Consider the following 21,688-nt stretch of genomic DNA (forward strand, 5'->3'; position numbering starts at 1 on the left):
GGGGACTAAATTAGCTGTTACCACTTGAGAGAGATCTTGGAGTCATTGTGACTAGTTCTCTGAAAACATCCACTCAGTGTGCAGCAACAGTCAAAAAGCAAACAATGGCGGGGCTTAAAGGGATACATAGACAAAATTATATTGCCTCTAAGGGGTTGGCAACCTGGGTTTCCAGAGCTGTATGTGGCTCTTTAAGGAGTCATTTGCGGCTCTAGCCACTGACTCCTCTTGCGGCTTCCTACCCTTCTGCCACCGAAACAATGGAACTACATTTAATTGGTTTAATGGCTGGCAGGGCTGTGGGAGGGATCCGGCCATTAAACCAATTAAATTTAGTCCCACTGTTTCAGCAGCAACTAGGCAGGGAGCCGCAGAGAGCCCCTCACTCACTCTACTACTCGTCCCTCCAAGCTGCACAGCTGCTGCGCATGGAGCTACCATGGCCTCTGCTCCCCGGCAGCTCCATGCTGGGCTTGCTCTGCCTCTCTTCAGCCCCAGCGCTGGCTGGATTCAGAGATGGGCTTTGAGGCTGTGGCCCGCAGCTGCAGGGGCTCCAGGCTGTAGCTGGTACAGCCCCTGTGTTCTGGGCCAGCCCTTCTGTGCGTGGTTTGGGGAGGCAGGTTGGCACACTGCCATTCCCTTCCCCTTGGTGGAGCAGCATCCTTGAGGAGGGAAGCCCCACTACCCAAACAGCCACACCTCTCCGGTGGCCATGGCTCAACTCACTCCTGAGAGCAGAGCACCTCCACACACACCTTGAGAGGGGTTAACCCTTGGGGATGGGGAGCAGGGAGGGTTGACATGAACATTGCTTCTTCCTGCTTAAGAGCCTATCCCCAGGCACAGCATTTTCATTTGCTCACCAATCCAGGGGCGAAAGTGACAAAGTTTTCTAACTGGTACAAATCATTGCGAGCGTGCTGTTCATAAAATAGGGATTACAAAAAGTACGGTTTGACGTTACTTATTAAGGACTGTCTCGTATTCACATGCATTGCAGCTCTTGAAGTACTAGTTTTGTAACTGAATTGGAAAAAAAAGTCTCTCCTCACTATTTTGGTTGCAGACCCCTGCGCTATCTAAATCCATGGCATGCCTGTATCTTGAATACCATGTGTAGATGTGGATGCAGCATCTCAAAAAAATGAACTGGAAAAGGTTCAGAAAAGGGCAACAAAAACGATTGGGGTTTGGAGTAGTTACCTTATTAGGAAAGAATACTAAGACTAGGACTCTTCAGCTTGGGAAAGAGACAACTACTGAGGGATAGGATAGAGGTCTATAAAATCATGGCTAGTGTGGAGAAAATTAGTTATTTGTTCCTTCCCCTAACACAAGAACTAGGGGTCACCAAATGCAATAGACAGGGGGTGGAAAACAAGAGGAAGTGTTTCTTTACACAATGCACAGTCATCCTGTGGACCTCGCTGCTAGGGGATGTTGTGAAGGGCAGGACTTCAATTTATCTAGCTTTTTTTCTAAATGCTATTAATGGAGAGTAAGGCCTTCAATAGCCATTAGGGGAAGGGTTGGGAATAGATCACCTCATGATCACCTGTTCTGTTTAATTCCCTCTGTGGAACCTGGTATTGGTTATTGTCAAAGACAGGATACTGGGACAGACGGACCTTTGGCTTGACCCAGGCCGGCCATTTTTATGTTTCTTTGTGCTGACCGAGGCTAATCAGCTGAGGACTCCTGGTTTGTGCCAAGAAAACGTTGCTCTCCAGCATCAAAGTAGCATAGAGATAATATTTTGTGGTTAGGCGTTTTATTCCTCCTCTTGCTATGTGCATTCAGCTGCAAACTCAGTTGAATGGGAGGAATCCACTTGTTTGGCTCACTGCTGTTGAGGGAAAGCAGAGCAACAAATTTTTATGCTCTTTAATGTTCCACACTATTCTCTTTGGAGACAGTGGGGTTTCCCCATTTTTAGTTGCAGCTCACGCTTGACCATAATCCTTCACAGTGAAAGGCGTAATTCTCTTTCTGAGCTCGTGCTGTGTATGAGGAATAACAGCAGTCCTCTTTCGGATTTGTAAATGGCAAAGGTAATAAATAAAAAAAGGAAGAGGAAAGCATGATACTGATGACTCACATGCAGAAAAAACTACTATGGCAAAGACTCAGGATTATTATTTTTTTTTTTTTTTAAATGTAACAACCATAAACTTCCCTCAAAGATGTAAAATCACTAATCCTTAAAGCCAGAATTTTCAGACGAAGCTCAACAGCCACAACTGGGGGAAGTCTGTCAAAGGAGCTCAGTACCCAATGCACACAGTTTAAAAAAATGAAAAAGTCTGTCCACTTAATTTTATTACCAGGTATGGGAGCAGAGATATCTTGACAATCTGTCCTCATTCGCTAGTGCTGAACACTTGCCAATATGGCTCCATGTTGCTCTATCTTTGCTGCACAAGTCCCTCCTAAATCTTCAAGACCCCCTCCTGCCACATGTCCTTCCACCCTCACCCCCTGTGCCCCCCCCTTTTTGTTTTTTTTTAAAAGGTATGTGTATTCCCATAACTGTTTTAGGAAATTGATTAGCGACTTTGGGGAATTAATCCCATTTGGCTTCCTCAGAAATACTTTTAGCTAGAACTTCCACGCAACTGTATTGTGCGGCTATAGGATTTAAGAGACTTACTTGATTTTTTTTTTTCCTTGACTTCAACCTATCAATTCCTGTTGACTTCAGTGACCACAGGAGCAAGACTGTTCTGGTTAAACACCTTTTTCTTTGCACAGAATACTCATTTGTCTTTCAAACATCATCTTTGGTCAGTCTGGAAACCAATGCTGGTGACTTTTATATTATGAACAGTAAATTCATATGTATGAATAGCAACTGAATTTGTATCTTGCTATGTCAGTCCTCCTCAGTCTGTGAACACTAATTTAGGTGCCTGGAAACATTTTAATCTGATATCTACATCTAGCACACAAAAAACAGGTAAACATTCACGAACCAGTAGAACAGGCTGTCTAGGTTGTGACAGCGCTTTATCAAAGCCATGTATTTTTACACCAAAAGTTCATCAGTTACTTCCCAAAGCCAAATTATCCCACTGAAGTCCATGCAAAATCCCAAACATGAAGGACCAAACACATCTATTAGGCATTGACCCTCACTTGAACAGTTACCTTCTCTACCCATCAGCGGCCATGTGCCTCACCAAGCCACAGTGCCAAAGCTCCCCAGGGAAGCTCATTTTCTTCTATAATTAAGGGATGGTGCATCAGGCATTCAAGGCCAGGGCTGAATAGCTCTGCTGATCACTGTGAGGGGCCAAAGCAACTGCCCTTCATTTCTCCCTACTCCTACTGGAGTGGCTAGCAGTGGCATAAACAGGGATCAGTCCTTGAATTCACACAAGTGAATACGTTAAAATGGGAGCCAGCTCCTGCAAGAGGAGGCACAAATGGCAGGTGCCTTAATATACCTTTCCTTGTGTACACACAGAACAGTGCAATAGTGAAGGCACCATTCACTTCACTGTGAATTTTCTTCCTTTTTTGGCTTCTGAAACAGTCTTAAAGCTGCTTTATTATAGTTCAGTCGTAAATGATCCAACACATCTAAGGAAGTTAGGAACGGATTCAGATCCGGCTGGCTTTAGGATGACTTTTGCAAACACACAACAAGTTCTCATGGGATCTAAATTACTGTATAACAGATATGCAAACCATACAATAATTCAAATGCAGAGAAAACTTGCTTAAGAGAACAGGGCTGACATAAATAAGATGTGTCCCAGGCAGTTATCAGATTATTTCCTGGTCAATTAAACAGTGGCTGCACAGAAATGTGGAAGTAAATCTGGCAGAATCTTTCAGTGTTGTATAGGTCACCTGCATTTTAGGGAAGTTGTCTGCAATTCCATACTGTACTTGTATGAACAAGTGGTACTCTAACAAACAAAATCTTGGATGCAGACTAGGAACTAATGCTTATGGGTATGAAGACCATGCACCACTCAACAGGAACACTGTAATAGCTCAGTTAGCAACATGGCATCTAGCTGTCTGGTTTTGGTGTAATACTATTTAGCAAATTATGAGACTGATATTACACACTGTGACTTGTTCCCTGTACATAGTAAGGTACTGCATGAGGGAAAGAGGAAAAAAGGATACAGTTGAGACAGCATTCCTGCCTCTTCCCCACCCCTCACCTCACAGTCCCCACCACATCCCTAGGGTTGTGCCTGAACATTACTTAAAATACCACTCAGGAGTGCAATTTATAGGCTCTTCTTCCCAGATAGTCTTCAGTCGCTGTGCCCAGGAGGTCAGCATTTCCTTTTTCTCTTCTGTCACATACTCTGGAGCAAAGCTGATCTGAGGAGCAAGGACTTTGAACCCACAGAAGTGCATTATACCATGCTGGATTCAAAAGGCAAGAGACATGTCAGAAAATGGTTCAACTATGTTCACTAGAGTTAAAGAATTCAGATTTTAAAACATTTCTTTTTTTACCCCATGTGAGGCATGTTTTCTTTGGTAAAAACAGCATTTGGAAGGACAAGAGGGTGCAGGAATGTACCTTTGCAACCGTGCTTGTGGACAAGGGTTAAACACTGGGCTAGCCTTCACACACTTTTTTAATGTAATGTACACCTTTAAAAATTATAACTACTCTCGGTACCTACAATTTTTAGACAATTTTTTTCCCCCCATGGCAACACATTTATTTAAATAACTTAATTGTAACTGGTTGGTTGGAAGAAGTTGCCTATAGACAAACTTGTCATCATAATTCTGATTGTGAAAGAAGAAAAATTAGATTAACATAAAATAAAGTCAATTTTTTTTTTTTTTAATTCATGACTAAAGTTGAGAAACACTGAGTTAAGGAACCCTGTGGAAGAGCTCTGCATACCCCCAGAGGTACATGCACCCCTGGTTGAGAACCACTGGCCTAGCCTATGATGTGTTATCTGTCAAGAGCTTAAGCCAGTTTTAACATGCTTCTGAGTTTGATTAGCGCATGTAGTTCCATGAACCACATCAGTTTTTAAATGCTACTGAAGCTATAGAATTTTCCCCTTTCGGCTATCAAACTTGGAAGCATATGGCAGTTGAACACTAACACTACTGACTCTTCTTTGATTGTTCCTGAAAGTTAAATATTTCATCCCTGTATTTCTACATGTGTTTTAGGCCTTTTAGAATCTAGCTTGGTCATGCAATTCTATTTGATACATGTAGTTCTGACTGAGTTTTAATGCTTTCTGAGTCAGCTAAATTCGTTAACATCCCTCCACACATTTTGCAACTTCTACAGATGTTTACGATTAGCATCCTTCCATTACTCACCTTGTAAGTCATGCAACCAAATGCACATAGTAATGTTAATGCGTCTGTCTACCTAGTAACTGCAGAAGAGTTTGTTAAAAGGTGGAAGTGTTTCTGGAAGGTCTAAGCCAAGTGAATCAACTAGTTGTGTTAGCAGGGAGATGTCACATCACGCAGTGTCAGCTACACAGATTTCCCAACAATGTAGCTCCTCCCACTGCAGCTACAGGAGAAGCAATAGTGCTAACTCACAAGTTTATCATGAGTGTCCAGACATTTAGTGCATGTTCTCTTAAAGGGCCAGCTACCTGCACATGCAAATGTCTTCCAGTTTATTTTTTTGCCCTCATAGCAGTAGAGAAACTGGAAAACATGAACCCTACAGTCTAAATCAAAAAAGGCAAATAAAGACCTAACACTGAATTATTTTTTTGAAAGCAATTTTGAAAGTAATCATGATTTCTCGGGGGCCTGTCCCTTGACTTTTAGAGGCTCTGGGTTGGCAGTATTAGGTGCAAAGTATTCATATATTGTACCTGCATGGGCCACAGGAGATAGCGAATGTCACCACTGACTCCTCCTTTTGAGAGCATCTCTTCATCTCCTCCAGTGGTAAATGAAAGTAGGGCTAGTTTATTCTGGAATAAAGAAAAAAGGTCTTAGGTATATTTGTTGAAGAACAAGTGGCCCATTAGCTTAAAAGGTCACTCCAGAAACACCAGATTGAACTTGACAGCACAGAGATGGATGAGGGTGCTGACCCCGTTACATCCACCTACTATCCTGGCCTTTATTAATGACAGGTGTGCATGTTTGACACAGAGACCTAGCTCATAGAACTGGAAGGGGCCTTCAGAGGTCACTGAGTCCAGTCCCCCGCCTTCATGGCGGAACTTATCACCATCCCCGACACTTTTTTTTTTTTAAATCTGTTTGCCCCCAGGACCCTAAATAGCCCCCTCAAGGGCTGACCTCATGAGCCTGGGTTAAGCAGGCCTATGCTCAAACCACTGAGCTACCCCTCCACAGAGGGCCAGTTGCTGCATCCTTGGTCTATGTTATAACATGTTGATAAATGAAATAGTAAAGTGGTATGTGAAGAACACTGTAAAAAAACATACCTAAACATGCAAGTAACTTCAGCCTTAGTTTTACCCATCTGCAAAATGGGGAAGATACTTGTCCTTCCTTATAAAGTGCTTTGAAACCTAGGGTTGGAAAACCAGAGGCTCTAAGTGTGTTTATGCTTCTCCCTCCCCCTAGATGGAAACTGCATCCTGTGTACATAGTAGTTTCCCTTTAAGGCTTCCCAGTGCCCAAAAAAAAACTGAGGTGAGTATTTCCCATGGTCTTCAGGTGTACTCCTTGCACTATTTTATCAGATATGTATTTCCTCAGATTCCACAAGCATGGGATCTGACATAGATGGGTACCCCAGCTTCCATCTCTTAGTTACAGCAGCTCGAGAACATCCTGAATGTGAATGTCTCATTCTCTCAAGTTTGCAAACAGGTCAAAACGGCAGCTTTTAAAGGGTCTGAATCTCCTGAGTTTGTCTCACTGGGCTCTTTCTGAAATCTCATCAAGAAGATCAGCCTTTTCAGTAGTCAAGTAATCTATGTAACCCTAATTGTTGGATATTTAGACGTAAGAAGTAAAGCAGCATCAAATATTCAGTCAATGGCTAGCTGTTCTACTCATAGTGCCATGAACAGCTCAAAAGTTATGAGCTGGTGTCTGGACATACCAGTCTTGCTTAATTATAGGGTACTGAGGAAGAAAGGCAAAGTGGGAGCTGGGACAGGAGGTCATAAAAATACACACACACACACCTCTCCATTTATAAGACTCCGACAGAGGTTTTATGGCCTGAACCCAAGCTCTGACAATCACTGAAGAGAAATTTTTTACCAATACACCACTTTCAGTTTAACAATTTTAGGGTTACGGACAACTTAAACTGGTCACACATTCCAATGATGTTGGCAATATTGGATATGTTTGCATAGTTGCATCAGGTGTTCATAAAATCCTAGAACTGGAAAGGACCCTGAGAAGTCCAGTCCCCTGCCTTCATGGCAGGGCCAGGCATCATCTAGATCACCCTTAACAGAGGATAGCCTGCACGAGGCACTGCCCTTCTTTTCAGGTGTGTCTACACTAGGAACTAACTTTGAAGTACAAAGCTGTACTTCAAAATTATTTTTGCAGTGTAGACACAGCCTGTGTGTCTTACTGTCACAACTGTGCCTATTAAGTTCGGTCCTAACAAAGGAGCAGCTTGTAAGATATTCTCTAGGAGATCTAAGTCTCTGGAACTTGTTCCCTCCCACCTATTTGCTGTTATATGCGCAGCATTTAATGATCATTGAAGCATGCTGCAAAAACATTTGCTGGAAGCAGTTAAGGGTGAGCTTTCTAGATGATGGAGGGGTAGAACAGTTTTGGTGAGTAGCCAGGTGGTTAAGCTCTTGCTGAAGTGATAATGCAATGCTGCTGAAATGAGACTTGTTTCTTGCTGTGTGTTATGGCACCTAAGGTTTAGCACAGGGGGGTTTTTCATTATTTTAAATAATTGGCAATAAGTATAGGTTGCACGCCTCAAACAACAAATACTTCATCCCTCCCCTGCAGATTCTGAAATCCACTTACAGAGAACCCCATCCAAGGCAGGAGGAGGACAAAGATGAAAATAGCATCTGGTTACTTAGAGAGGCCACCATACATCTTGATTGTCATTTTTGTATAATTATTCCTTAATATGGATGCTTCTGGTAGGCAAGATGGAAGTATCTACCAGAAGATACTGGGTGAGAACAGAGTCTGACCATCCCTAAGAAATGGTTCAAAATGTTCCTCTTTAACAAAGCGTTTCACTATACAGATTCCCCTTTCTATTTCCAAACCACACCCCGTGCCACACCTTATGCAAAATTAAATAAAACCCTCTCCCCTTTTCAGAATGTTGATGCTGAAAAGGTAGAAGTACTCAGGACTCCACAAAGTCCTCTGTGGACTTTGCTTCTGGTTTTTAAAACATGGAAGGCACTCAGATACTATAAGACAGTATAAAACTCTCAAGGACAAAAAAGAGAAACCCCACAAGTTTTAAGGAGTGATTTTTGAATGATATTGAACGTCACTAAAAAGCTTAAGTTTGTTAAGCCTCATTCAGCTATTGCAGGCACTGGGGCAAGTGGAAAGGGGGCCCAGCTCTGTGACCCAGAATTGGTGAGGGCCAAGGACAGTCACTTATTGCCACAGAGACCATGGCTCTGGGACCGCCCCCAGCCACTCTAAGCACAAGAGCAGTGCTACCAGCACTTCAAAGGGTTGCAGAACTTCAAAGGGGTTGGACTGCCAGGCCCCCTTGAAAGGCTGGGCCCCAGGGCAACTGTCCCCTTTGCTCCCCATCACTCCCCTTGACAGGCCTTTTGCTGTTTTTGACCTTATTTATTCACTTGGATGAAAAATGAAAAAAAATGACAGTATAAGAACAGACAAAAATTACGCAAAAATATTGTTCAGTCTACTGAAACCGCCTGGGGAATGTACCTTGAGCAAGCCATTGTCATAACACTGTGGGATATTATAAGCAAATCCTTGGACCAAGACTCTGTCCACCCAGCCCTTCATGATTGCAGGCATGCTGAACCAGTACAAGGGAAACTGAAAAACAAAGGGCGCTGTCAATAAGAGACATAGCTGGCAGAGGTACACTGCTTCCTTTGGTCTCCTTTCAAAGTCAAAAACATCTTATCACCTTAATCAGTCAAGCCATTCACAGTAAACAAAACCTGTAATTCAGAGGACACAGGAACTGAATTTGCTGAAGGTTGTGTGGTTTCTTTCCCTTCAGCTGTCTCTGTATACAGCAGATTCAAGCGTTACAACTAACTTTTGTAGCGCTCTGATGTGGTGAAGAGGATGTCATCGCACAACTAGATTGAGATTATAAATTCTGTAATTCAATGGGAAAAAGTTGCATTTTAGAGAGAAGATTTTATTTAAGCATGGATTTGTATTATGTAGAATCATGACACTTACCATTAAAAAAGCTCAGGGTCTGTCTACACAACAGCCTCATTTACAAATAAGATATTCTGGAAGAGCTTATTTTGAAATAACGCTGCTACACACAAAATGCATTTCGAAATAGATCTTAGCTATTTCAAAATACATCCACACGCGCGTGTGCACACGCACACACACACACACACCCTATTTTGAGATAGGGCCATTGGATGCACTATGGCTTATTTCAAAATAAGGGCTGTTGAGACAGGGAACAGGGCCTATTTTGAAATAGGCACTATCCCTCATGAACTGAGGTTTACCAATTTTGAAATAAGTCAATTGTTACTTCAAAACAACAGTGTGTTGTATAGATGCAAGGATAGTTATTTCAAAATAACTTTGCTGTGTAGACATACGCCCATTATACAATGCAGGCAGAATTTAGATAAGAACACAATTACTAGAGCTGAAGTCTGGCTAGGTGCTGTGTTTTAACCCCACGTGGCATTTTGAAAAAGAATGTTGATCTCCAAGATACCCACAAGTTTTCAGAATCGCTTAAACCTCAACCAAAAGGTAAGTCTTCCGATACATGGTTTCCCTGATTCACAGAGAACAGGGACTGGTGTCAATTTTCTGTAGCACCTGGCTTTTTAATTTTCTGCTCTTGACTAGACATTACCACTTACCATGCAAGATCACACCTTAGGCCTTAGCTGCACTGTCAGAACAGGCAGCGCATTTGGTGCCAAAACTTACTGGCTTTTTACTGTAAGTTCCTTATTGCTGTGTTTAACACCCTGCAGTAAGACTATAAGATGAAGAATAAGAAAATCACAACCTGAAAGATCACTAACTCAGCTTCTTGAACTTTCCTCTGTTCCTCAATCAAATCACTGGCCAGGCACCTTCTCTTGTAAGCTTCCCATGATTCCACTCCATAATTAAAGTGCTCCGAGTTGTGCAGGCAACCTATGAGAAAAAAAACACAAAACCCAACATGTCACAGACCCCACCCTAGGCTTTGTGCAAATTGGCTTCTGGAGTATGCATACCTTGAAGATTCTCTATGCAAAATGCATCCCGTAACATTAATTTTAAAGTTACAATCTGCTGAATCTGTAGATCCTACTTTTGTGCATGTAACATTCTTGTACAACTTAGAAATATGAAGTGTGAATTTGGGTTTAAATTTCAATGTGCTAAACAGGGCAATTAGAGATACTTTAGGATCTTAATGACTCAGTACTCAAGCTGACAACCAGTCAATGGTTTTATTCTTCCTGAAAGCCCAAACTGTGGTTGGTCCCAGAAAGACATGTGTTCATGTCACCTGTACTGGAATCCATCTTGACTCCGGTAGTTTTCCATGGGGAGGCAGGCCACTAAACAAGGGGTTCCGGGAAGTGGCGGGGGAAGTCTATTTAAGGAATGGAAGGCAGTCAGTCTGTCTTCAGTGGCCTTTGAAACTGCCTTGCCCACCCTAAGAGGATACCCATAAAGAAACCTGTCAACAAGAGACCTTAGGGAAAAAGCTTCAAGTCAGAGTTGATCTTTACTCTACAGCTTCCCTCTCCACCCCGCCCCCCAGAGATAAGATCAACCATTTGGGGTAAGAATGTGCATGTAAAAAGTTTTAGTATTGGAAGTAGCTGGTGTTTATTTTTACTTGGTACCATACTTGAGCTGGCTGACCATTTTCACCTGGAGCCACTTTTTACACTTAACTAGGCCTCGTTACAGTTCAGCTTGCAAGCAAGAGATTGGCTGGAAGAAAGTTCGGGACAGAAACTTGTAATACACATCCAAAGTATGGCCCAGGCCCTGTGCTGGCCATGGGAGGAGCTCCATTGGGGGCTGGGCCAGGCCTGGCCCTGCACAGGTTAGGGAAGGGGCTGGGCCTCATGGTGGGTGGGGGAAAGAGAACGTGGTAGAATGTTTCCCGGACAGACACACATACCACAAATAATATGATAAAAAACACTTTTGTTTATTGTCAAGCCCAGAGTGGGCTGAGGGGGTTGGGGGAAGCAACCACTGTGAATCTTTTTGACCTTATGAGCTTCCTCAGTGTAAAAACTTTTACACATAGTAAGACTGAATTCTAGCCCAGCAGGACTGGGTGGTGGTGGAGCCCCAGAGGAAAGGAAAGCAGGCAGCAGTAGCCTGATGAGCACACTAAAGGATTTCGGTGCTCTAAGCCATCACAAAACAAAAAAACCCACTGTTTATCCCGCTCCTAGAACTAAATCCACATAAGGTAATTAAATACAAGTCACAATCGGCTGGCCAAAATGGGGATATCTCATCCCATTGATTCGTCCTGAGCAACTTCCTATTACAAGGAGTGATAAACAGCTGCATTCATTTTTTGAGTGTAGATGAATCTAGTACCTGTAAAAGTTAAGTTACATCAAGGCCCCTTTATACCCATCTGTCAATCCTTTATGGGGCCAGAGTGGTGTAAAGGGAAATCAATGTAAATGAAAATCAGGCCCTCAGAGTTTTAGGCCTCATCCCGCATACCTTCCAAGAAGCTTCACCTCTTCCTGACATCCACATGACCAGAAGGAGCTAGGATTTCAAGTCCTGATGTAGTTCAGATTATGATCAATCAGCAAGCTTCTCACCCGCTCCTACCCATGCTCTTACCACATCCTTCCTTTTCAATAGTGGGTTTTGCTTTAACAGACACAGCCACTGTGAATTGCGCTACAGCGGTGTGCTTTGACTAACTAATTTAGACAGCATTGGGATTAAAAGCCTACCTCTGGGAGAACAGTTTTCATAATTATCAGAAATGCTTGGAAATCTGTTTGAAGTTTAATATCTGCCCTGGGTTTCTCAAGTTTCTGCTACAATAATAAATGAATGACAACATTACCCCATTCCATCAAGGTGAGTCAAACTTAATAGCTGGTACAAACCCCACATAATACATATATGAATGAACACTTGGGAATTATTCACTGAAAACATTTGTAATCAGACTGGTCCTTGAGAGAAGCTGGTTTGTAAGTGTGTGTGTCATAGTAAAAAGCACCAACACTTGTTTATTGTAACTTACATTTAGGCCCAGAGCTATTTTAAAACCTACAGTCTTAATAAGGGCCCACTCCTGCTAACATTTTAATTGATGGCAAAAGCCACATATGCATGTGTGGGGGGGCAGGGGTGGGGGATGGATTCCTCAAGTGGTGTCCTCTAATACAGTGTTTTCAACCTGTGGTCTGTGGACCTTTGGAGGGACTATGAGTGGACCTACCTTTTGCTCAAATTGTTTAACATAAGGCGCTTAAGGGTGTGAAAGAGCCCACCTCCAACCCCTCCACTCCTCAAGGGATGCAAGTTTCACACTGTCCCCACCAGTGGGATGCTAGTGGGGGGGGGGGGGGGGGACACGACTGTCTCCCAACAGAGAGTCCGCTGATGGACAAGTACATCTCCACCAGCTGCACTCCAGCATCAATGCAGCTGCTCCTCTGTAGCTTAGACATGCCCTATGCCTACGGGATCAGCAAAAGGTAAACCACGAAAAGCAAGTTTTAGAGCACAGACAAGACACCCTCTGGAGTAGTTATGCACCTGAAAAATACTACTTTAAAAGAAAATTCTATTGTTTCCCTTAATTGACATTTGCTTAAGGGAAGGGTGGGGGTGGGGATGGGTCCAGGGATTTTCTTTCCCCCTCCCCCAGACAAAAGAAAGAGACAGTATATACAGAGATGGTATAAGTTTTAAACAATTTAATATTCCACACAGCAACAATGATTGCGAAGGTTGGTGGAGGAGTCAGAGGGTGGAATATTTCCCAGGAAAAAAAAAATCTTATGACTAAATGATGAACACACAGTTGGCTAAGCCCTCCAGGGTTAACATACTATTGTTAAGGTAGCCTCACAGCCCACAAGGCAGCACGGACTGAGGCAAGCAAGAGGAAACACATTAAACACTGAGCAGTGGGTACAAAACACTTCCCTGCAGAAACTGAACGTGATGAATCCACATCATCCTGCTGGAGTGTACCACTCTCTGCCGGACTGAGTATGCCTGGCTGTACAGTGCCAAAGAGTTTGTGTGCGTGACACACAAATACGCATTTCCCCTTTAACTATGCTGACCTCACTGCGAGTACATTGTCCTTTTGAGTACTGTAGACCAGGAAGTTCAGAGACTCAAGACACTGTAGCTACTCATCCCTCGTTAAACAAGTACTTTGAGTACTCGCTTAAACAAGGGACACGTATACCTCCCTCAGTTCCCCCTGCTAATGCAAACGTAACCCCCTCCCCATGGCTCCAACCCCCGTAGTTTGACCCTCCCCCCACCAGCCCCAACCCACTGCAGCTTGACCCCCGGCAAACCCAACCTGCTGCAGCCAGACTCCCCACCACCACCACCAGCTGCCCTGCAGCCTGAACTCCCCAATGGCACTGCAGCAGCCTGAATGCCCTGCAGCCTGATCCCACTGGCCCCATGGGCTCCAGACCACAGCAGCCAGATCCCCTTGCCAGCGCAGCAGCCAGATCCCCCAAGCCCCCCCGCCAGCCCCATGGCCCCAAACCGCAAAAGCCTGAACCCCCCCAGCCCATTTCCTGTCCCCCCCCCCCGCACTCAACCAGCCACCAGATTTTAACCCTCCCTCTTGCTCCCAGCCCCAAACTGCCCCCAGCCTTTAACCCTCCCCAACCCAAGGTTCACTCACCATTCAAAAGCAGCGCCACCTGCTGTCACTCCTTCCCCAAGTTATTTGCACTAGGAACCAGACTTTTACATGTATTTTAATGGGAATTTAGTGTCCCTCCAAGTTTTCCCCTATGAGCAGAAAGCTGGGAACCAATTGTGCTTGTATAGCGAGGGATGAGTGTATTTGTAGTCTGTTCTGTGGAGATGGGGTACTGAGTGGAGGGCTTGATGTCAGGCACCTCCTGCAACCTTCTCTTGCTCTCCCCCAACAGCACAGCAAACAGGAGGCTCTTGGGAACAGCCCCAAGGCAGAGTGCAGGAAGAGCTTGGCAGTGGAGGTGGGGCAGGGAGGAGAAGCAGTCTCCCAGTAGGTACTGTTTAGCTATTGGCTCACTCTGGTACCAAACCCCCTTGAAGACAGGCTACTTTGCTAGAAAATCCTGCAAATAGTGGCAGTGACATTACAAGGGGGCATTGTGCAACTTTAAAATGAGCACGTGCTCTAATACAGGGTTTCCCAAACTTTATATAGCTGGGACCTGGCTTTTTTCAGTACCTCTTTTGTGGCCCAAAAACACACACATAAAATGAATACATTTTCACTGTTTATTCACAACAACAGTACATAGCGAACATTTGTATGCAGTAAATCCTTGTTATATGTAGCTTCACATTGTGCAAAACTCACATTAATGTGATTTTCACCCAATGTGAAGGTGCTGGGCTCCTAGACTGCCTAGCTTCCTGCAGCAGCAGGCAGGATAAGATCCCCTCCCCACTACCTTCCCAGAGCAGTGCTAGGCCAGCCAGGCAGGCTAAAAACCCCTTCCTAGAGTGGCACAGCTAAAACCCACCACCAGCTCAACTCCCCCCCCCCTGCCCCCCGACCCCGACTCCTGTCTGTGGCCTCACCTCACCCCCATGCCCCAGCTCACATGCTCCAGTCACACAACTGGGGCTCCCCTCCAACCTCCATGCCCCAAACACACACCTAGGCCCCCAAGCCCACCTGGCCCCAGCTCACCCCCCCCCCATACCCCAGTTAACCCCCCCCCCAAGCTCATCCCCCTGCATGTGGGGCTCTGGCCTCCTGCCGTGGGCGCTCCCAGCCCCAGAGCCCTGGGAAAGCAGCTGCCACAGGTGCCCCAGCCCCCCTCACACGGCTGCAACCCCCCCCCCGCCAAAAGCCCTCCACAACGTACGCAAAATTCAAAGTACACGAGGGTTGCGTGCAACATAACCCTTGTGTTACTGTATTTTCTAAGGACCATTCCCAAGGGCCTGTACTGGGCTGCAGACCACACTTCAGGAAACAGTGCTTTAATAGATAAGGAACCATAACAACAAACATTTACCAAGAGAAGGTAAAGTGAGGAGTTACTAGTAACGAGTTAGCCAAGTTAGTCTGTATCTTAAAACAAACCAGCAGTTCTGTAGCACTTTAAACAGAATTTATTTGGTGATGAGCTTTTGTGGGGACAGACCCACTTCTTCAGATCTGGAGACCTGTTTGTATCTGTTATACAATCATGCCAGTTCACTTTCAGCACTACTTCCAGATCTGAAGAAGTGGGTCTGCCCCCACAAAAGCTCATCGTCTAATAAGTTATTTTGTTAGCCTTTAAAGTGCTCTAAGTCTGCCTCTTTTTGGTTTTGCTCAAAAGCATGTAAATACCTCCACTTACAGGTCAATATTGGGAAGTGTAATTATCCTAGAAGCCCACACTGCATGCAACACTGTGCTGAACATATGCAACCTTTATGGCTGAAATCTTTTTAGTCTAAAACTTCTATTGGAATGGGTCTATGGACCACAGGATGAATTTCCAGAGGGGTCTGTACCTCCATTTAAAAAAGTGTTTGAGTCCACCAATAAAAATAGAAAAGGTTGAAAAGCACTGCTCTAGTTAACACCCACAGAAAGAAGAAGAAGAAGAAGTCTTACTAATTAGTTAGTTTTACACCAAAAGTTCTCCCCTTTTTTCCTCCATAGGGCACCTGATGCTTATATCAAACAATGCGGCTCTGGTGCCAAAAGTAGGTAAGATGGACTGTGGAGGTTATCAAACCAAAGAGACAGACATTTTAAAATTCATTTTACATTAGTCTCACCAGTGATGTCATCTCTTGTTGCCCTTGGCTCAAACTGCATTGCATACAGATCTGACACAGTAACGCTACAGCCCTGTTTGCTCAGCTCTTCCACTGCAAGATTCTTTAAGGATCCATTCATAGACTTGGGCTCTTGATGTGCATAAATTATTAGTACTTTTCTTCCTGGAGTTAAAAAGAAAAAGAAAAATCTCCAGATATCATGGTGATGGATACAACTAAAGCAGCATGCAGAGAGAGGGCCTTGTTCTCCATTGTTCAGTACTTTGTATACTCAGAGCAATCTAAAAAGTGAGAAAACACACTGGTTGGTCATAAAAATGCTACCATTATACCCACGTACCACAGGTAAGAGACTATGAAGTTCTGGGCAATGATGAATCTGGCCTATTGAGTTCATCTGTGATGAAGATGGTGGTCTGAAATGGAACTCAGTCGACTGAGATTAAAAACCCCCAAACGCATGTTGTGTTTGTAACACTAGTGCCTGAAGTTAAAATCATCTGCTTATTTTTTCATGCAGCCTCACATTCTCCTGGCAATACACTCAACACCCATAATATAATAGACTTTTCTATTTAAAAAAAGAAAAAAGGAGTTATAGCAGTACTTTTGATTCATTGAGCACAAAGGACAAAGAAAGGATGGCGTGTAACTGGTTGGATAGCCTTCACACAGAATAGTTATTAATGGTTCACTTATGCTGGAAGGGAAGAGAGGTTTCACGGGGTCAGTTTTGAGGCCAGTTCTGTTCAGTATCTTTATCAGTTATTTAGATAACAGCATAGAGAGTACACTTACTAAGTTTGCAGATGATGCCAAGCTGGACAGGGCTGCAACTGCTTTGGAGGATAGGATCAGAATTCAAGATGATCTGGACAAACCTGAAGAAATGGTCTGAGGGAAACAGGATGAAGTTCAATAAGGACAAAAGTGGAGTACTCCACTTAGGGGAGAACAATCCATCAGTTTCATATCTACAAAATGGGAAGTGACTCCCTAGGAGGGAAAACTGCAGAAAGGGATTTTGGGGTCACAACGGACCAGAAGCTGAATATGAATCAGTGTGATCCTGTTTCAAAAAGCTTCTGGGATGCATTAACAAGAGTGCTGTGAGCAAGACACGAGCAGTCATTCTTCCACTCACTGTGCTGGTTAGGCCTCAACTGGAGCACTGTGTCCAGTTCTGGACACCACATTTTAGGAAAGATATGGAGAAATTGGAAAGGGTCCAGAGAAGAGCAACTAAAATGATTAAAGGATATTGGTCAGACTCATGATCAATTAGATTCATTAGAGAAGATTAAGAGAACTGGGTTTGCTTTGTTTAGAAAAGACACAGCTTAGCAGGGACATGATAGCAGTTTTCAAACACCTGAAAGGGTGTTACAAGGAAGAGGGAGAAACATTCTTCTTGTCCTGTCAGAGGCTAAGAAGCAATGGACTTAAACTGCAGTAGAGGAGGTTTCAGCTGGACATTAGGAAAAAATTTCTTGTCAGGATGGTTAAGTACTGGAATAAGTTGCCTAGGGTGGTCTTAGAACAGTCATCACTGGAGATATTTAGGAATAGGTTGAATAAATATCCACCAGGGATGGTGTCTGGTCCTGCTGTGAATGCAGTGGACTTGATTTGGTGACCTCTTGATGTCTCTTCCAGTTCTAATAGTCTATGATTACATATCTTCCTACATACATGAAGGCAGTCATTTGTAACGTGTGTATTTTTACTTACACACACACACTGCAGTGGAAGAACTTTCAAACGATTTAAAATTGAGGTCAGGTAGACCTGCAAGAAAGAAATGCCACATTTCTGAAGAGCCAACAAAAAAGTTTTGTTATCTGATTAATTAAATTTTGGTGGCAGAAATAAGGGATGGATACACCAGTTTTCCCATCAGCCTGATTAAAGCTGGAAGTTTTGCATACAGGCTTAACTTCTGTCTGGTAGGATTCTCCAGTCTGGTAGGACTGCAGATGTTGCTGGATCAGAAAACCCCAGGATGCTGGCAGCTGGGAGTGGAGCCAGGAGCCCTGGGGAGGAGGACAAGGGCAGTGGAAACAGAGGTTCTGGACATAAAGCCAGGCAGCCCCGAGAAAGTAGAGTTCAGTGAACAGGAACGGAACCCAGCAGGATCTGCTGATGAACCCCAGGAGAACCTGGAGTCTGGCAACAGAGGTGCAAGAACTGACCTCCCTTGGTCCAGCAAACTCCCTCTTTCAGAATCAGTCAGATCCCAAAGGTGCTGGACCAGGGAGGCCCAACTAGGAATTTTAATTAAGTGCTTGAAAAACTACTTTGTCAGTATAAAGACTACTGTTAATCTACTACGATACCAGCATGAGACAAAAAGTTGTTACAAAGCAGCCCTGACAACAGGGCATTATAAATCACTAAGAATTGTTGTCATACAGCCAAATCAAGAAGATGATAAATCCATTTTAACACTCAAACTTACTCACTAATGTAAAGGAAGGATAGTCACCCATTTGCTACTTAAGAACCTGTTCTTGCAAACCCTGCTTGCTGAGTAGTCTGCAAGGTACAGAGTAGCATCAAGTCCCATGAAGCTGCAGGCACTCAGCACCGTAGTTTGGGACAGAATGTTCCAAGGCACCAAGTTCACTGGAACCTAAGAAAGGAAATGCCTTTGTTTCTTTTGAAAATTTTACCTTACAGCACCATGCAACGAAGCTAGGCCATTTCTAATCCTTATGTGCACAGCTCCAAAAGGACTAATATTCTATCCCTACCAAAGAAACTCCCCCCTTACCTGCCATTTTACACAAAGCCTTTGATAGTCTTCTTTAGAAAACACAATGTCAAACTCCCAAAAGATGCGTGTTCAGTGGAGAAAGACCACAGCAGTGAAAAGGGAAGGCGTTGTCTTTTAGTATCACCTTGTTGAAAGTGCACTCCTGAGTCTGAAACAGAAGACAGGCTGCAAAAAATTCAGAAACAAGTATGGACGTATAGATTGAACTGCAACTACAGGTTGAATCTCTCTAGTCCAGCACCCTTAGGACCTGACAGGTGCTGGATGAAAGAATTTGCTGAACCACTCGAGGTCATATTGTCTAGCAGCATTACTTGACCACATAGACCAGGAGTGGGGAACCTTATTGGGTCAGGGCCACACAAAGGGAGGGGGGGGAAAAAAGAGTCAGCTGGGGCAATACAAGTGAGAAGCAAAACAAACAAATATGCACCTCCATGGTCCCTGACTGAAAAACAGTAACAAAAAAAGACATTCCCCTGAATTCCCTCACATACCAGCCCCAGAGCCTAGGGAGGACCAGAGCTTGTAGATTTTGTAGACCTCCCCACCCCCAGGTTCTGGGGCTGGGCCAAAAACAAGGGGTTCGCTGGGGGATGGGGCTGCCAGTAAATGGGCTGGGGATGAGGGAGAAAGGAGCTAGTTGTGAGGGCCGGGCAGGAATGGGGTGGGAGGGGGCACAGAAGCACCCTGGGCAATCTATGAGGGTGGTAGGGTTCAGGAGCAGGCTCCAGGTGGGGGTCTGGCTGGGATGGTGGTATGGAGTCTAGGTGACACAGGGGTAATCCTTACTTTGTACAGCTCCCCAGGGGCACATGTGGCTCCATGTCCCTCACTGCTCCCAGGTATGCCCCCCCACATTGCCCTGATTGGCTATAGTTGTGGCCAGTCAAGGTGGTGGGGGGGAAAAAACCTCCAAGCAGCGCTTGTCAGTGCTGCTGTTCCCCCAGCCAGGGAGGGGGCAGGAACAGTGGCAGAGCACACAGCCACTTCTTTCAGGTCACCGTCCATTCCGTTTTGGGCAAGACGGCCCCGTATTTGGGATGCCTTCCCGACATCCCATTTTATTTTAACAAAGGGGCTAATTGCCCTGTGTTTGCACAGCTGCTAGGAGCACAAGGACCTGGCAGCTGCCTGGTTCCCAGGTCCCCACCACTTGGGGGAGCCAGGAAACTGACCAATGCTGCTGTGCCTGGTTCCAGGTTCCCTGCTGCTGCTGAGAGCCACAAATTGGACCGTGCAGCTGCCCATTTCCCAGCTTCCCACAGTTCCAGGAGCTGGGAGGAGCACCACCATGGGGAAGTCACCTGCAGGGCTGCAGCTAGTTCCCAGCACCCCAAGGCATGGGGCAGCCAGGAGCCACAGCTGCCCTGTGCAGCCAGGGAGCACCCCACCACGGCAGCAGCCCCCACAGGGCACCCCCTGCAGCCAGGGAGCACCCCACCACAGCAGCAGCCCCCACAGGGCAGCCACTGCCTGACTCAGAGTAATCATCTGTCCCATTCTGCCATGGGCCAGATGTGGTGGGGGGGCACCAAGCCTCAGGGGGCTGGATCTGCACTGTGGGATCGTCACCCTTGACGTAGACACTTCACCAGCTGCCGCATGTCAGCCTTGTCATGGCCTATAATAGTGGGTGTCCTGGCATGGAGCCAACAAATATTAAGCCTCCCCAACACCGCCCTTCGGCAGCAGGTCAGTAGCCTGCTGCCTGCCCTTTGCCCGAGGCCCTGCTCCTGCATCCCAGCCTTCTTCCCTGGCGCTGCCCACGCTGCTGCTCCTCTTGCCACCAGTCTGCCTCTTCTCCCTCCCAAGGCCCTGCCCTCCCTCTGCCTCTTCCTCCACAGCCCACCCCCACCACCCCTCACTTCCCCTGCAAGCCTGGCGTCTGCCTCTCAGGCCTCTTGGACCCCCACCTTCCTCTCAGCCTCTTCACGCCTGTAGAGGCGGAGCAGAGGGAGCAGCAGAAGCCTCTTGGAGGAGCGGGGGTGGGGGGGGAGAGCACAATGGATGGGCAGTGCAAGGGCCTTAGGGTGTGGGGCCCAGCAGAGTAGGGGGTGGACTGGGGAGACAGCAGAGTTGCCGTTGGCAATGCAGTGGGCATGGACACCCCCACCCTCTCTAGGGAGCTCCTGGCAGTCAGGCCCAGCCTCCCCAAAGGTGGATGTCACACACCACCCGTGGCTCCATGCCTGAGCTGGTGGTGGGCTCGAGCACCAGCCTAAATCCCCCCCATTCCAGCTCCCAACTGGGCTCCTGCTTGTGCTTCCCTATAACCAGCACCCCACTCCAGGGCACACAAAGCCCTGGGGTACAGCTGGGCCCCCAGCAAGGACCTGAGAAGTCCAGCTTGCAGCCTGCCCCCCCCCCCCCACCACTGCGCCCGGTAAGGACACCTCACTGGGAGGACAGTAGCACAGACAGCAGCCACCACAGTAACCACGGCAATGGCTTTAAGTCAGCCTGACAGGGCAGCTTAAGGCTGCAGTGTAGCAACGCCCCCAGCGTTTTGCATACTGGGCCCTTCTTACCTGGGACACAAGGGACAAAGCCTGTTCCTGGCTGAAAGCGAAGCGGCTGCTCTCCAGAGAGGAGAGTGCAACTAGTCCTGCCTGCAAATAAAGCTCCCCCACCCCCCTTTCATTGCTACAGCTGCAGGATCAGACCAATAGGAGAGTGTTAGGAGCACATTCCCCTCCTCCATCAGAGCCTGCAGGGACGCAGCTGATTGGTGCCCTATTGATTTCTGCTGATCCTATTGAAAGCCAAGGAGTGGGCGGGGGCAGCCTGATT

General features: G+C 45.7%; 1 protein-coding gene across 3 annotated transcripts in view; it reads right to left on the reverse strand.

Annotated features, from left to right (window-relative positions):
- Nucleotides 1-21,472, reverse strand: part of LOC142009539 (ribosyldihydronicotinamide dehydrogenase [quinone]-like) — an 85,544-nt gene extending 64,072 nt beyond the window's left edge. The window contains exons 1-7 of one of the 3 annotated variants that reach the window (XM_074987753.1): nt 21,427-21,472; nt 18,893-19,043; nt 16,117-16,281; nt 10,160-10,290; nt 8,857-8,970; nt 5,838-5,939; nt 3,533-4,389 (exon numbers count right to left, since the gene is read on the reverse strand). In XM_074987753.1, the coding sequence (XP_074843854.1) occupies nt 4,219-4,389; nt 5,838-5,939; nt 8,857-8,970; nt 10,160-10,290; nt 16,117-16,281; nt 18,893-18,899 (690 nt within the window). In that variant the 5' untranslated portion in view covers nt 18,900-19,043; nt 21,427-21,472 and the 3' untranslated portion in view covers nt 3,533-4,218. Of the gene's footprint in view, nt 1-3,532; nt 4,390-5,837; nt 5,940-8,856; nt 8,971-10,159; nt 10,291-16,116; nt 16,282-18,892; nt 19,061-21,426 lie in introns of those variants that run through there. The other 2 variants (XM_074987752.1, XM_074987754.1) reach the window with 2 other exon arrangements.
- Nucleotides 21,473-21,688: the final 216 nt, after the last annotated feature.

Source organism: Carettochelys insculpta, chromosome 2 (assembly GCF_033958435.1).
Source record: "Carettochelys insculpta isolate YL-2023 chromosome 2, ASM3395843v1, whole genome shotgun sequence".
Lineage (NCBI taxonomy): Eukaryota > Metazoa > Chordata > Testudines > Carettochelyidae > Carettochelys > Carettochelys insculpta.